Source organism: Myotis nattereri, assembly GCF_964212035.1.
Source record: "Myotis nattereri genome assembly, chromosome: 6".
Lineage (NCBI taxonomy): Eukaryota > Metazoa > Chordata > Mammalia > Chiroptera > Vespertilionidae > Myotis > Myotis nattereri.
The window spans coordinates 25,637,028-25,654,799 of record NC_138081.1 but is presented as its reverse complement, the minus strand read 5'-3'; the positions used below and the strand labels follow the sequence as shown (position 1 = coordinate 25,654,799).

Here is a 17,772-nt window from a genome sequence, read left to right as displayed (position 1 = left end):
AGTAATGAAAAATACTAGAGAGTTTTGGCTCATTTTTCCTAAGACTTATTTTCTTAAATTGCCATAAATTCAAGAATAAATCATTTTATTTCTGAAAACTAACTAATGTAAATAGCAGCCACTGTTTAAAGAAGTCTAACAGCATATGCAGGATCTCATGTTCTGTGAATGCATAGACATTTTTCTTTTTTGAATTCTTTTCATTTATTTTAATGTTTTTATTGGATCAGTTATTGGATTCTTGCATTAAAAATTACTATTCTTACTGTCAAAAATAAAATAAAAAATACATACTATTCTTTATTTCTTCAATTTGTTTCTCCTTGTGCTTCATCTAACTTTTGTTTTGTTTTGTTTCTGTTATTTATTACCATCCATGTTTCATAAACTGTTCACATAATCTATTTTAACATTTCTATTTGTAATTGTCATATACTATTTTATTTATAATACAGTTATTCTTTTGTATTAAAACATTAATGGATGACTATGTGACTATTAAATGCATATGTATGCATTTATTGTTCAAGATACTTTTATTTATTTATTTAAATATATTTTTATTGATTTCAGAGAGGAAGGGAGAGGGAGAGAGATAGAAACATCAATGATGAGAGAGAATCATTGATTGGCTGTCTCCTGCACACCCCACACTGGGGATCGAGCCTGCAACTCAGGCATGTGCCCTTGGCCAGACTTGAATCCAGGACCCTTCAGTCTGCAGGCCGACACTCTACCCACTGAGCCAAACCAACTAGGGCTCAAGACACTTTTAGAAATGGAATTTATATAACTTGGAAGTAAATTTATGTGGTAGATGTTAAGAGCCTCATTTTTTTAATTCTAATAAATGAAGACAATCTCATATTGTTTGTCATTCTGTTATGTTTCATTTATTATGACAGATGCCCTATTATACTATTCTTATGCTTTTTTTGTAACTTCTTTATTTATCTAAGTACTCATAAAATTTACATATTTCCAGAAGGAATATTTGATCGTGCTGTATATCCACATTGACATCCAGCACTATTTTCCATTGAATGCCAAGAACAAGCATTAGCATACATACTAATGTTCACGTTTTTAGAGCTTGCTTTTAATCTCTGTTCAAACATTGCCTGAAAGCAGTTGGGAAAAGTACTGCACGTATTTCACTTTTCCTTCTGTTCGGCCAAAAAATGTTGAAAAGTAAGTGGTTGCCTTCCTTTACCTTTTGATTTAATAAAAAGCCAGAGCTTGCCCTTGAATCAACCTTGGGACATGAATATTCTGAAAGAAAAGTTTCAAACATTAGCTTTGTTGACTCAGCCCTTCATCCCAGAAAGGCACCCTGGGAGAGAAATACCCTTAGATTGCTCCAGAGGACCCAGGTTCTCATGGGTATCTGCTTCATTAGTGATAATGCTTTATGTGTTTCTCCTTGTATTTGATTAAAAGAGGAATTAATATCTAAGAAATAACAAATATCAGAATGTGGAGGGTTTAATGTTACCCCAAACTGCAGCATGTACATTTTCTGAGGAGATGACAAAATTAGATTCTTTTGGAAAAGTGTCGAACATCTAATGCCCCTTAAAACGTCAAATTTAATTTCAAAAGCAAATCATACAATTTCCTAATTCAGATTTTATCTGTGGAGTGGGAGTATTTGATTTGATCATTGATAGCAGTTCTCCATGAGAATACTGGCTATGAAATGGGATATTTCAGTATCCATACAGACTTTTTACACATAAAATGACTCCTTCAGAAATGGAGTGGAACATGTAACAATTTTTCTGAAAATTTCTACTGTGGATCGTGTTATTTTCCTAGGGAAAACAGTAGTACTTGTCTTTCGAGTAATAAGGAATCCTATCCGTCACCATCAGAAAGGGTTGATTATATGTATAGAAGCCAACTGTTATGACTGCTGTAAATTATATATCTGTGTGTGTTATATAACACGTAATGTAATAATATATATGTTATATATATAAACACACAGAGGGATTTCAGAGAAATCCCCATCAAAATAGGTCTTCCATTTAATTTTAGGTAAGAATGAAAAATGTGAGTAAAGCAGTCTATTTATGTTCTACAGTAAAGAATGATTCATTATTATTTTTTCAACCAAAACTCAATATTTGGTGATGTATTTAATCTCATGCTAAAGAAAACTAGAATAGGAGCCAGGGAACTTAGAAAGACATTTAATCTCTCTTTCATTTCTACCTACCTCATAGGGTAGCTTCGCAGATGAAATGTAGATAGAAAAGTGCTTTGGAATAATAAAGCAGCATAGGAGTGCAAGATAGTATTGCTTTTGTCCTTACTCTATGAAAGTGAACCATTAGAAATCTGATTCCAATGTGGGCATACACTGAGCCATAAAACATGGCTTTTTGAAACCCTCATTCTGGATAATAAATCTTTTGTTTTTCAATAGTATCATACACTATCCCACATTAAACAGGATATACTGAATTCAGTAACATGGGACATTCAATGCCATAAAAATAAACTTAGACTATAGGCCTGTTTAAGGATGATGTTGCTGACACCTGCAGACAATGTTTTTAAACTCAATTCCTTGAAACTTACAAGTCATTTATAAACTCATATACTCAGAGTATAAGGAAAGTAAGCTTGAATGGACAGGGATTTTTGTTTATTTTTATATATTTAATAACTATAATAATATTGGCTCGTGTGTGATGGCTAAATGAAAGGTCAACATTGCTTTTCTAAATCTTAGATTGTGAATTAACTCATTCTTTCATTTATTCATTTAACAAGCAGTTACCAAGTAGTTGGGAGGTATCCACTTTGGTGACTCTGAAGGTTCATATGAAAAATGGGAAATATTAAAATGGGAACATACTTAATACTTTCAACAATAAAGATTTTTATAAAAGAAAGAAAAATAGGAAATTGGCAGGCAAAGAAGTAATTACGGATGCATTTTAAAATAGGTCTCTACATAGTATTATGATATCATATTAATTAGAGTACTTAATTCTATCTGGAGAAGTCAGAAAAGTTTTTCTTGAGTAGATGATAAATTGAATCTTAGGTAATGAGTAAGAGTTTTGGTTAAGGACAGTAATTGAGTATTAAGCGAGGTAATAGTGTTGAGAAACAATTCTTCATTGATCTCTCATATTTCTTCATGTCTTACTAGCAAGGCACTGATCACGTTTCTTTGAAAATACCTTTTCAAGGTGTTTTTCTTGCAAATAGTCTTGACGGATAGAGACAGTGTTCCTTTCTGGAGGAAAGGGCTGTTATGCTTACTGGTCATGATGAAGTGTTCAGGTTCCCCAAGTAAAGCTCCTGTAATGCTCAGGGAACAGGTGAAAGAAAATGTTGATGCTCTGGCTACTGTTATTAAGATGAAAATAAAGCCTTTTGTCTCTGATTCAAGACTCACATATCTTCTGCCAGCATCCATAAAACTGTGGCAGGGTTGCCTAGCATATAGAATAAAATCTCAGCCCTTCACAGGTTTTGACAGTTTTGTTGATGAAGATAATGCTAAGGGACACATGACTTTCTGAATGGGAAGAATGAGGAATTTTCAGGTGGATTAAAGGAATTTGAGGAAAGTCCATGGGAATTGGTAACAAACATGTTGGCCAGACATTATAGTCTTTTTTGAGCAATAAATGCCTCTTTACTTAATTGCCTGCTAATGACGAGGGATTGGGATGATAGTTGCAGTCTGGTTTCTGGGAAGTAGGTACAAAGACCTAGTGGTGCCATGGTCATGCTAACTTTGCTCGGAACAGGGGAACTTCCTTGGCTATTGGGTAGTCAGCTTCAGGTCAACCCATAGTAACAACTAGCATTAAGATGAGTCCTGTGTGGGTTGAAGGTTCTCTTCCTCTTCCCATCAGCAGTTATTGGGAATGTAGAAGGAAGAAACTTGGCCAACATAATGGGCTTTCTGACAGCTTAGCTTGTCCTGTAGTCTGTCATGCCAAACGTAGATACAATTGGAGATGGCAGCAAAGGCCTCTGTAATGTTTTGTTTGTTGATTTGTTTGTTTGCTGTGAGTCCTGGCTGCTGTATGGGAACTTTGGCCTTCTTTGGGAGACTTCACTGGGGTAGACAAACTCCTGTGAGAAACTATTGAGGAGTCATTGACTAACATGTGGGTCCTACTGCCTCAGGTTGTATATGTAATCCTGAAATGCAACCCACTGGCAATTGAGAAGAGACCCAAGGAATTGTAGTAAATTTTATAGTCAGCTTTGTAATCTTGCAAAACTCCCTTAGCTCTTATAACTGGATGAAGATTTAAGAGATGTTCTCTTGGTAATGAAGTTTGTGCAAGTTAAGCCCCTGTCAGCCAGATGGAACAAACCTTGTTATCCTGATGGAAAACAATGCAACTCAGGGGTTCCCAAGGTTGAAGTAGATGGTGTCATTAATTATGATTATGAGGTTCAATATAGGACTTGGTGTGGAATTATAACATTACAAATTCATTTCATTAAGCTGGTCAGCAGCTGCTATACTGCCTGAAATTGAAACTAAATGTGCCTTGCTTACTAATTTGGAGCTGATCTCTCCCTCTGTGTCCCCTAATTCCCAACCGTCCTAATTCAACTGCTTTAAGGAAAATGATTATTGGTTCTTCATGATCACTCATCTGAGTATGCTGGAGAACTTTGGGGAAGAGCAAGAACTCAAACTTTTATGGCTTTCTTGGATAAAAATGCCAAAATCCTCACCCTACTCAGACCTGTGGGTATGGGAGTCCTGATTCAATTGATGGAGTTTGGGCAGTGTTCACAGTGGGCAAGGTGAAGCCCAAGTAACCTCCTGAGTGGGGCCTTTGGGGTCAATTCAGTGTACTTTGGTTGCTTCCACAGCTGAATGTATAGTAAAAATTAGTGTGTGATGTGATTGCAAGTCTATGTCTCATAAGTGCCAGAGGGAATCATCTCAATTAGGAAGAGCATGTTGTGAAGTGAACATACCTTTGGGTCGCGGGATGAGGGGGTTCCTCAGATCTTTCTGACCTCTTTGAGCTACAAGTCTCTGTTACTGGAGTTTTTACAAATTGGAACTTCTGACAAAGTCAGGCAGCTTCCACCTAGAAGTGCTGCTTGGGGATGTGGACCCCTACTGCCCCGATACAGCTACCAGGTATCTTTTGAAGTCAGGCGTTAGCTTGCTGTTGAGCTCTTATTGAAAGTGGACACCGGACTCATGGAGAGCTTGTGATTCTCTGGCCCTATTTCCATTGGGGGAGGGAGGGTCAATGTGGGCTCAAGATTAACAAGGTAGGACAGTTTCAACAGACTTCACTGATGGAATGGAAATTTATATTCAAGAAAGTGGTCAGCCTGTCCCCAGTGCAGTCTCAGCTTTACACAGAAAAAGTAGCAGTTGCCCTCTCCTGCTCACGCCACTGCCAGAAACAAAGGTACTGGCTCAATGGGGCCTTCTGTTCACAATGCTTTCCCTAACTCTTGGGCCTGGTTGGATGACGTTGTGGCTAAGCTGAAACCTGATGCTGTCCACTGGGCTACTAGTTGTACAACATCTGCAGCAGCTGTGCAGAACTGAAAATGTATGTGATCTCTCTACTCAGCAGAACTCCTAGCCATTCCCATATTGTTACTGAGTTGGCTTGTAATCAGTGGCCTAATTTATGTACCTGATGGATTACAACATCGTTGGGGGAGGGGCTGATTCAATCATCTGAGGCCCATACTCTGATGAGGCCCATTGGAGTCACACTGCTGAGTAAGTCTCCATCACCTGGATGACTACCATTGCTGATCAGTAAACTGTAGTGCTGATTATGCCAACATATCCACTGTCATAAAATAGGCACAAAGTAAACCTAAGCTTCTGATGCAGCAGCCACTACTCCCTCGGATTTACTCAACTGCTTGGATCCAAGGACCCTTGGGAGGTGGAGGCACGGCTGAAGTCAGTACTGGGGGTTGGCCTGATTTTCCTAGTTGGAGTTGTAGTATCCTTAATTAAATATCTTATGGTATAAGTTGTACAGATTTGGTCCAGGCCTTTGTTCATTGGAGGGGCCAACAGAGTAATTTACTGTCAGGAGAATTTGCCCTACACAAAGATGGTATAAAAATGAGGAGTGGATATGGAAAATAATTGTCCATGGGTGTTTTGAATTTCTATATGTTGCAAGTAGAGGCATGATTGCCTTTCTTCCAGACTATTTTTACAAGGATTTTTGTATGTGGAATAGCTCTGAATGATAGAAATATACTTCTGGAACAAGGGGTAAGTGTGCTTAAAACCTTGGATCATAGAGATAGTGTCTTCCTTTGAATCAAAAGGCAGGCATGCTCATGGGTCAGGCATAATAAACATAATGTCTACCTCTGTTGCCAAGGAAGATATTCTTACTGTATATTACTAACGATTCAGGTTGTCTATGCTTGGAATTCTTTTCCTAGAATGCAACTGATTGCCTGTGCAAGCATCATAGGGTCCACTTTGCTCCCTTCGGTGAGAGTTGAGGCTTGGGGGATCAGCACAAGTACTGATCCTCTAGCTACTGCTATTTGTTGTGAGTTAATAAGTTTTCTTCTTTTCTGACCTAGGAGTCTGCCTTTTGTCAGCATCCAAGGCAGGCTCACTTGTTAGCTTGCATGTAGGGCAAAATTGCACACTCGTCACTCTTCACAATTAGAAGCTATAAGAGATACAGTCAAACCTCGGTTCTCAAATGTCTCCCATCTTGAGCAGTTCAGTTCTCAACCAAGTTGTGAAATGAAAAAAATGTCTCAGTTGTTGAACAAAACTGGTTCTTGACCTGACACCCCTTTCATGTTGATACATCAGCAAAACAAAAAGTGTCTCCCAGGCCACAGCGGAGAGAATGCGCCAGTGTGAGTGGTGTGTTTAGAGCCAAACCTTGTCTTGTTAACATCTCAGGAAATTGTGCTGTGAATATTTTTGTATTTTGCGGGTGTTTTTTCTTTTGTTGCTGGCACAATTTTAAAACATAAAGAGGCTATCAAGAATGCTAATGTTGCTAAAGGTGTGAAAGAAACAATGGTCAGAGGCAATTGAAGAGGTAGAAATACTGTTATTAATTTGGATAAAGGAAAAGGAGTTAGCCAGTGACAGCATTTCAGGGGCAATGATATGCAGAAAAGCAAAGAAGCTGCAGCTGACCTCCTGAAAGACATACCTGGAATGAGTGCTGAAAAAGATTCATTTAAGGCTAGTAGAAATAGTTCAATAAACTTAAGAAAATAGTGATTGTTTATTGATTAAACAGTACATTAGACATCTACTGTATATAAGAAAGGTTAAAATGGAATCATTTGGGGGTCTGGAATGATCAATTCAATTTTCATTACTTCTAATGGGAAAAAATGAATCCGTTGTTGAACAAATAGCTTCTCAAACAGCCTTCTGGCATGAATTAATTTTGAGAACTGAGGTCCACTCTATATCTCTACTCTCAGTGGTATGAAATAGCTGGCATTTATTTCTGTCCATAAAAGTAAAAAATATTTCCTTTTTCTTCTTGGCATGGAATTCTTATTTAAGCAGTGATTTGGGGATGTAGGCACCTTTATATATTTATTTGGTTTTCATTAGCTTCCAGATTTGCCATACTCATCTGCATTAAGCTGGCTGAGGGGAAAAGAAGATGGGGGAATGTGTGTGGGATATTTTCATGGGCCAAGCTTAAAAATGGTACATATCATTCACTTTCATTGACTAGAACTTGTTCAAACATTACTCTTGGATGGGGAGACACGTGGTCTAGTCCTATGTCCATGAAGAAGAGAAATGAGTTTGGTGGAAAGTTTTTTTCCACAGATGGAAGGTATTTCCAACCAACAGATGTGAAAATGAGCAAGTCATGTCTGTAGCATGGCTGAAATCATAGGCTGCAGGAAGTAGAGTGTGGTAGATGATGAGAGGCGAGTCATGAATCACCTTTTACCTTAGGCTGATCTCTCTGAAGGTGACTGGCAAACGCTGAAGGATTTTAATCTTGGAATAACAAGATTAAGGGAGAATATTTATGAAGCTATAGCAACAGAGTGAAAAAAATAGTGAAGCCAGTGACAAAAGAGATTCACTAATACAATAAAAGTAATTATTGAACACACCCTGAGAGTCATGATGGTGATGGTGATACGGGAAAATTGGACTGCAACACACTGTGTTCCTCTAGGCAGGATGGTTCTTGGGTTCTTTGTCTGGTGGAATCGAAGAATGAAACCATGGAATAAAGGTGCTTTAGCAAAAGGTGGAAATTTATTGAGAACCAAGCATATGGTGGGTGGGGGGAAGAGTCCCGCTAAGTCCCTTTTCCTTCAGCATATAAAGGCTGCAGATCTTTGTGCCTTGATATCCCCTCTGATTGGTCCCTGCCCCCCTTAGATCGGTTGCTATAGCAACTCCATAGCTCAAACCTCAAGTGAAGTAAGGGGAGGGTTCCTCCTTCTTCTCCCTTATTGTTTCCCTATTCCCTCTGGGCTTTCTTCTTCCCTCTCTGAATGAGGAGCTCCCTTCCCTTTATTCTGTAAATGTCTACCTTTCTGCAGCTCTCAGCTCCCTTATCTTATGGAAATGTACCTTCTGCGACTCCCAGCTCCCTTATCTTATGGAAATGCACCCTTTGCAGTTCTGTAGCCCTGTGCTTTTTCCATGGACCCCTTACTTCCTAAAATTTCCTAAGCCTGCCTATTTCACCCCTAAAAACTCCTTTCAGTGGGTACTAGGTATTTGCCAAAATAAAACCAGTAACAAATGGACCAGTGAGATACCAGTGGTCAGAGAAAAGGTAAAGAATAGTAAGTGGTGGGGAAATGTCTGAGGAGAGGCACGAGGTAGGAAAATTATGGGGATCAGGTTTAAGTTACTGAATTCCATGAGCTTGTACAACACTTAGGGGGGTATGCCAAGCAGGTATTGCGTCTCCTTAGAAAAGTCAGTACAGAGTTGGTCATGCCCAGGAAGAGACTAAAGATCACCAAGATGGGGCGCCCACATTACACATATTCAGCGAGTATGTGTTAATTGACTTTCTTGTTATTTATTTTTCTGTTAAAAAGGAAAAGTTGTTACTCTTTGATTTACTGAACACATTTTGACTTTTTTCTGATTTCTCAGGTATTCAGGGAGAGTTAATAAGTACCCGTAGCTGAAAGATGTAATGGTAGCATTAGATTCAAGAAGAAATCTAAAATAATATTAAGTGAGCATATATCCTGCTTTGACTGAAATGGCTATCATTGGTGGTGGTCTGTAATTTCTTCAGATTGCTTGTTACTTCTGCTAGCTACAACAATGATGCCTTGGGAAGTCTCAAGCTCTTTAATTGTACACATCATATTGCTATCAGCTTAAAACCATAGCTTCCTTTTCTTTCTGGTTAAATGTTGCTGTTTTATAAAGGAGTACTCCTCCTCCATGTATGCTCCGAGCTAATTGCTGTTGCAAATACAGCTTGAGTTTTCAATCAGCAATAATGACACCACATGGCTTAAGATGACCTAGTTCTGTTTTTTGTTTTTGTTTTTGTTTTTGTTTTTGTTTTTCATCTTTTGCAGTTCTAGGACTGGAGGTAATAAGAAAGAGGAGTGAGCTTCTCTTTATTGACTCCACTTTTCTATGCCATCCATGCCTGTCCTTTACTGCCTGGTTGAAATGATGGCCACTCTGGAAATGAAGCATGATTTCATGACTGCTATCCCAGACTGAGCCTAAAGCTCAGGGTGGCCATACTTCCCCTGTCTGCCCTCCACCCTCCAAGTTAACCGCATGCATCACCATCTGCTCAGAAGACGCAGACATGAGAATTCTGTTCTCTTCTTGGTTAATTTTTGCATATTAAATTGCCCAAGTTCATGGAAATGGTGGAGGGTGGTATGTAAACATTGTAACAGGAAGCATCTGGGTTCTTCTACTGAGTTAGTTAGAAGAGGATGCTAATAAAACCAAATAACTGCTTTGGACTCTAAAAGAGCCAGTGAGCATTTTTCTATAGAAACAAACTGGATTTTCATGCTAAACTGTCACTTCACTAGTGTGTTTCCTTGTTACAAGGACAGGGTGAAACTATAAATTGGTTGACCTAAATTTACAAAGCCTTGAAGTACAGGTCCTGCTGATTAGGTTGATTCCATCAGCTATCCCTGTGAAGAACTTGATAATGAGTTACCCAGACTTAAATTGGCTCAGAGATACCAGGACATTGTGCTAGTACAGTCTGAGAAGGTGTAGTCTACTTCTGATTTTAATTGCAATGTGACATTTAGAAAGGCTGTTCCTATTTTTTCTCTTTTAAACTAGTGTCCTAAATAGGTGTGTCCATACTACTTAGTTTAGGGACACAGGCTCCAGAGTCCAGACCCTCTTGCCATTTCAGATTTGGCAGAAAGGTAGGACAGGGTGTTATGTTGGGCTGGAGCTCGGCTGTTTCCAGTGCGATGTCAAGCGCGAGGTCCTATTGGGCTGGGGGTTCTGTGTTTAGGTGCTGGTTGTGCTGTATGATACAAAAAAGAAAAAGGACACCTTCATTTCTAGCCTCCGCTTTCCAAGCACAAGCCGGAATACCAATTCCACATTCCTCAAGGACCAGGGGATAGAGGACACCATCTTGTATGACTCTGCTTGGTAGAAGTCTATTAATACAAACACCTAATTTTTCCATGAACGCTAACAATGGTTAGTTTATCATCACATGTAGAATTACTCAACAGGTTTGCTTTTTGGATCCCAAGTAAATCACCATTTCCATGTGTATCTTAGAAATTAATCTTTGAATTTTATCGTAATTAGGTTGAATATCATGAAGTTATAAAAAAAAAAACAACACACCTCATTTTGCCAATAACATTAAATTGGTATTTAGATTATGTAGTATTATTGCATTGATTTCTTACCATTTTAAAATTCTAGGGTGAGAATTTAATTTTACAAATTGTAATAGTTTGACTTTTCTAATCAGCAAGTTTAATGGTTTAATGGTTGTCTGTTTTCCTTGCCTTGTATTTTCCATTACAGGAAGCATCCCAGTTATCTGGACTCCCCGAGTATGTTAAAATAGTAGAAGTTGGACCTCGCGATGGATTGCAGAATGAAAAGGTAGCTTGATATCACTTTGGCACAATTTATTTTAAATGATAAATATTCATATTTTTTAAAACTCTAAAGACATATTTCATATGCTGCAATATAATAGTTGTTCTCAATTGCTAGTCGAATTTATAAATCTTAACTAGGATTTGCTTTCAGTTAAGAAGTAATTTTCTATTTATGTTTCAACAGACCCTATACACATTAATTATAAAATAACTTTCAATGTTTTTCTAGGTTATAGTTCCTACAGATATAAAAATTGAATTTATCAATCAACTTTCCCAAACTGGCTTGTCTGTAATAGAAGTGACCAGCTTTGTGTCTTCCAAATGGGTACCACAGGTATGTAATCCATAACTCCTTATCTGGGTCCTTAATTCAGACTTGCCAAGATTTAGAAAACAATGTGATGTGCATTGTGATATAATTATTAATTTGTCACCTTCTTACAAAATTATAGCGCATACACTGAGGTAAGATTAAGGAAAACCCTCTTTGATGAAGTATCTTATATAAATTAAGTCCTAAAAAGTTATTTAGAATTCCATGTTGATCCCACCTGATTATATGGCTCAGCATCATGAGCAGAGGATAAGGCTTGTCCCTGACATCTTTCACCCCCACTCAGTTTAAGGTTCCCCTGAGGTTCTGCCTTTAACAGTTTTCTCTGTCCTCTTTTGCCTATCCTTCCAACATTAATAGTCACTTCTAAGAGGGTACAAACCTGTGTTTCTAGTCCTCCTCTTTATGGTGAGCTTCAGCTACATGTAACACCAGTACCTCAAACCAGTGGGTTCAAAATCACTCATTGTCCATCCTAAATGCTAAAAGCTCAATTGTTCCCTTTGAAATCTTGGACTTGAATGCTCAACGGGTTGTCTCCTATATCTCTAGTCAGTGACTAGCAGCTCATACAAATTCTTAGTCCTCTTTAAAGCATATTTTTACCTCTTCTTTTCAGTCCCATTGATACATTAGTAACCCACACCCTTATTGACCAATTATTGTGATAGTCCCTTAAATGATATCCATACGCATTGTTTCTCTTTTTTATTTCTTTATATAGAGGATGTCTCCCAAAATGTACACACACTTTGAATGATTATAAAGCCAGTGTTTATCAATATACAGTTCATTTTCAAAATTTAAAATAATCTTAACAAAATGAATAATTTTTTGTTAATGCCTATTTTCAAACTGATGAATGCTCTGGTCCAGGCACTGCTGATAATGTGAAGCAATGATATCACAAACATCAAGAATCATTTTGTTCGGTATTTTTTGCCCCCAATTTGTCAACTATTGCCAGTTTTGTACCATAAACTTTATCTTATATGTATCTCCATAACAAAGTCTAGTGGATAAATATTCTTTGTTCAAACCTTAGTCTGGCTTCACCCAATATTCAAATCATTTAAACCTGAAAAGGAAAGAAAATTAAGTTAGTTGTCAGCTGTTAAAGTGTGTGTATATTTTGGGGGGACTCCCGCTGTCCCCCCAAAATGTATACTAGTATATACTTTGAATGATTATAAAGGCAGTGTTTGTACTTCAACTGAGTTTTCAAACATCCAGTAGCATTTTAGGTTGAATTTCTTTTTTTCTTTAATTTATCTTTATTATTGAAACTATTACACATGTCCCTTTTGTCCCCATTGATCCCTTCCAGCCAGCTCCTGCCCCTGCCCCCCAGGTATTCATCACACCATTGTCTATATCTATGGGTTATGCCTATCCTATCTAATAAAGAGGGAATATGCTAATTGACCCTCACACCATCGCAAAGATGGCGGCGCCCACAGCTAGTAAGGAGGGAATTTGCTAATTGACTGCCCTGCCCTCAAAGATGGCTGTGCCCACAGCCACAAGTTAGCCAGAAGGAGAGGGCAGTTGGGGGCAACTGGGCCATCAGGGGAGGGCAGTTGGGGGCAACCAGGCCGGCAGGAGAGGACAGTTGGGGGTGACCAGGCTGGCAGGGGAAGGCAGTTGGGGGCGCTCGGGCCAGCAGGGGAGCAGTTAGGCATCAATCAGGCTGGCAGGGGAGTGGTTAGGGGGTGATCAGGCTGATAGGCAGAAGTGGTTAGGGGCAATCAGGCAGGCAGGCAGGCGAGCAGTTGGGAGCCAGCAGTCCTGAATTGTGAGAGGGATGTCCGACTGCCGGTTTAAACCAGCAGTCAGACATCACCTGAAGGGTCCCAGTTTGGAGAGGGTGCAGGCTGGGCTGAGGGACAACCCCCCCACAAGTGCATGAATTTTGTGCACTGGGCCTCTAGTATGCATATGAGTTCTTTGGTTAAACTCTTCTCCCTACACCCACCCACCCCAGCCTTCCCACTGCAATTCGTTAGACTGTTCCATGCTTCTATGTCTCTGGATCTATTTTGTTCATCAGTTAATTTTGTTCTTTTGATTCCACATGTGAGTGAGATTATGTGATACTTGTCTTTCTCTGACTGGCTTGTTTCCTTTGTTCAAAGCTTAGTCTGGCTGAAAAGAAAGAAACATCAATTGAGCTGTCAGTTGTTAAAGTGTGTATACATGTTTTGAGGACAACCTGTATTTTCCCACTCCTAAAATAATCTCCCAGAAATACCAACCTTCTCGAACTTCTTTAGAGTTCCCTTCTCCCCATTAAAAAGGTCAGGAAACTTTGGCCTGGTATTTAGGGCTTTTTCCCTGGCCTCTTTTTCCTTTCCTTAACTCTGTTTTCCTATTTCATTTTGCTGAAATCCTGCCAAATCAAATTGCTTTTTGTTTTCTATTTACATGCCCTGCCTCTTTGGCTCTATAGCTCTTTATTAATACTTACTCATGAGCATCTCAATTTCTGCATTGCCTGAAGTTATAACAGGATGATGTACAAAGTCTTAAAACATTAAAGCCTTTTTAATTGCAAGACACTGGAAGCAGCCCAGCCGGCATGGCTCAGTGGTTGAGCATAGAACTATGATCCAGGAGGTCATGGTTTGAATCCTAGTCAGGTCATATGCCCAGATTGCAGGCTCGATCCCCAATGTGGGGTGTGCAGGAGGCAGCTGATCAATGATTCTCTCTCATTATTGGTTTCTATCTCTCTTTTCCTCTCCCTTCTTCTTTAAAAACAATAAAAGTATACTTTAAAAAGACATTGGAAGCAACAGAAACCACAGTATAATTATTAGTATTAGTAATGTGTCACTTTTCACAGAGTCAGTATTCAAATATCATTTACTTTCATTCATTCTCCAAATAGACCATAATTTTTCATTCATCCCATTGTCACTGTTTATACTCACATTTTTTGTAAATGTTTTTCAGTAATCTCCTTCCTTGGCTATAAGCCTTTTAGAGGCAGTGATGTGTCTCTCTTGTTTATTGTGTCTCTTGTGTTTGGTGCCTAGTGAGTAGGTGCTCAGTAAGTAATTGTGAAATGACTAGAGGCCCGATGCATGAAATTCATGCAAGGGCCTCGGCTCTCACAGCCTCAGTGGCTGCCTCGGCCCTCACAGCCCTGACTTCGTCCAGAAGGTCACCCGGAAGGACATCTGGAAGGTTGTTTTGCTATCCGGTCTAATTAGCATATTATGCTTTTATTATTATAGATTAGTGAATCAATTAGCCTGAAAAAATAGCACATTACTTTCCATTCTTTGGTTTGGACAAGTGACTTGCTTTTGGTCACATATTTGGTCCTGTCTAATGAAGGTCACAGATATTTTCCTTAGGAAGACACACATAGCTTGGTGAGACTGTACATATTTTCACTTTGTGAAATGCTAGCTATTATTATTTCACTTACTGTCATTAATTTTAAGAAAATGTGAGACCCTTTTATCATCTCCAAGACTTCATGAAATTGCTGCTGCGTTTGATTCAGCCGGTACTCACTCCACAGACTTGATTATTGGTGGAGAGACCCTGGAGTCTGGTGTCACTTTAGAATTAGGGTGAAGAGAGGGAACGGTTCATGGTAATATTAACTAATGACTAATGAAAGTTGTATTTCAGACATTATATTTTACTAGTCCTCCTCAAGATATTTTTATTTCCCAATAGTTTTCTAAAACTGCCTACAAAGTAGTCTTCTTTCCTATTATAATGCTCATTGGTCACATTTATTATTAAGCAATACTGGAAATTGATTGGTGGATTATTGTTCAGATTGATGGAGGACACACCCAGTGACATTTAGCAGGAAAAGGATAGGCCCCTTTCTAGAGGGCCATCCTTCTTCTTGCTAAACTAGTGAAGAGAAAAGATGGATACAACAAAAGGGAAGCAGTCCTCTGTGAGCAGTAATGGGAAAATGCCTTTTGGCCTCACATTAAGTAGATATATGTGATGGAGCCATGCAGTAACATGATTTATTCTGGACTCGGTCCTGCGGTGAATTTAGGACTTAACCTATTGAGACTTAATGAACTCTTCCTAGGCTCAAAGTATTATGGAATAAATGACGTAAGTCCCCACACAGCTCTTGAGGACAGCTGCGGTGATGTACACGTTCCTCTGGTCCTGTCTTCCTGTCTACATTCCTTCTTGAGCTTGAGCAAGTGACATAACCTCTTTGAACCTGGGAAATCCCAGCAGTGATGCCTGCAGCCTGTGAGGTTCGGGACAGCAAGGCCTGTGACTCGGTCCCTGAGGGTGAGTGCCCAGAGCACCAGACTCCTGACTAGCGTCAGTAATGAATGCCTGACTGACAGACTGACTGACCTGCCCTGGGTGCCACAGAAATTCACTGCCTTCTCTCTTTTTCTTCTCTCTTCTGCCTTTTTCTTAAAGCTTAAGGTATGTGTTTAGTTTAAATATTTGACTGGGCCCAATCTGAGTAATTTAAGATACTAAATACATTTTACTTTTTTTTTTATTAAATCTTTATTGTTCAGATTATTACATTTGTTCCTCTTTTTCCCCCCCATAACTCCCCTCCTCCCAGTTCCCGCCCCACCCTCCGCCCTCACTCCCCACCCACTGTCTTCATCCATAGGTGCATGATTTTTGTCCAGTCTCTTCCTGCATCTCCCACACCCCTTTCCCCCCCCCCCCCAAGAATAGTCAGTCCATTCCCTTTCTATGTCTCTGATTCTATTATGATCACCAGATTATTTATTCACTTGATTCTTAGATTCACTTGTTGATAGATGCATGTTTGTTGTTCATAATTTGTATCTTTACCTTTTTCTTCTTCTTACTCTTCTTAAAGGATACCTTTCAGCATTTCATATAATACTGGTTTGGTGGTGATGAACTCCTTTAGCTTTTCCTTATCTGTGAAGCTCTTTATCTGACCTTCAATTCTGAATGATAGCTTTGCTGGGTAAAGTAATCTTGGTTGTAGGTTCTTGGTATTCATCACTTTGAATATTTCTTGCCATTCCCTTCTGGCCTGCAAAGTTTCTGTTGAGAAATCAGCTGACAGTCGTATGGGTATTCCCTGGTATGTAACTGAGTTTCTTTCACTTGCTGCTTTTAAGATTCTCTCTTTGTCTTTTGCTCTTGGCATTTTAATTATGATGTGTCTTGGTGTGGTCCTCTGTGGATTCCTTTTGTTTGGGGTTCTCTGTGCTTCCTGGACCTGTAAGTCTATTTCTTTCACCAGGTGGGGGAAGTTTTCTGTCATTATTTCTTCAAATAGGTTTTCAATATCTTGCTGTCTCTCATCTTCTGGCACCCCTATAATTCTGATGTTGGTACGCTTGAAGCTGTCCCAAAGGCTCCTTACACTATCTTCGTATTTTCGGATTCTTTTTTCATTTTGCTTTTCTGGTTGGGTGTTTTTTGCTTCTTCGCATTTCAAATCTTTGCCTTGATTCTTGCGTTCCTCTGGTCTGCTGTTGGGAGTCTGTATAGTATTCGTTATTTCAGTCCATGTATGCTTAATTTCTTGTTGGTTCTTTATCATAACATCGAGGGTCTCATTAGTTTTCTTGAGGATCTCACTACATTTATCAGCGGCTTCTAGACAGTTCTTAAGAGACCTTAAAAGTGTGGTTCTGAACTCAATCTCCTCCATTGACAGTTTTGTCCTGTTTTTTTGTCTCCGCATTTTTTATGCTTTCTTGGTGCACCCCCTAGTGGTCTTTGTGCGCAGTCTTGTTGTAGTTAAGCCTTGATTGTTGTCGGCAATACCGGGGGTGATTTGACCTCCAGGCTAACTGGCTATGAGAGTCCGCTGTGTCTGCAGTGGGAGAGCTTCTGTACTGGATCTCTAGGGCGGTGCTAATCTAGCGTTTGCCTGAGGCTATCCGGCAAATGGCTCTGTGCAGGGCTTGGGCGGGGTGGGTCCCCGGGGATGTACAGGGCGGGCTGGAGCGAGTAGTTATGGCTGCTCTCAGTTCCGTCCCTAGGAACTCTGCCTCACAGAGTCCCAGCAACCGCTGCAAACCTCGGAGAGAAAGCTGCCTTCGAGTTCCGACCGAAGCCAGACAGTCCCGCTTCTCCCGTTTGAGTCTGGGTCCCTAGAGATTCGCCTGGATCTGGAGCTCAGAGTCTGAAACTCCCTCCTGATTGAAAACAGCAACCGCGCCCTCCGCCTCCAACCCGCTCCGCGTGCACTCCGCACCTTAGTATTTCACTTCAGCACTGCGCCTCCTCTGAGTCTCGGTATGATATTCTCTTTCCTCCTAGTTGTAGAATTTCCACTCAGCCAGCCTTCCTGTGGTTCTGGATGATAGCCGTTCCGTCTTTTAGTTGTTTTTTGAAGT

At 39.6% G+C, this 17,772-nt stretch overlaps 1 protein-coding gene across 1 annotated transcript in view; it reads left to right on the top strand.

Annotated features, from left to right (window-relative positions):
- Positions 1-17,772, top strand: part of HMGCLL1 (3-hydroxy-3-methylglutaryl-CoA lyase like 1) — a 168,490-nt gene that overhangs the window by 40,793 nt on the left and 109,925 nt on the right. The window contains exons 2-3 of the mRNA XM_081094834.1: positions 11,012-11,092; positions 11,321-11,428. Of these exons, the coding sequence (XP_080950960.1) occupies positions 11,012-11,092; positions 11,321-11,428 (189 nt within the window). The remainder of the gene's footprint in view (positions 1-11,011; positions 11,093-11,320; positions 11,429-17,772) is intronic.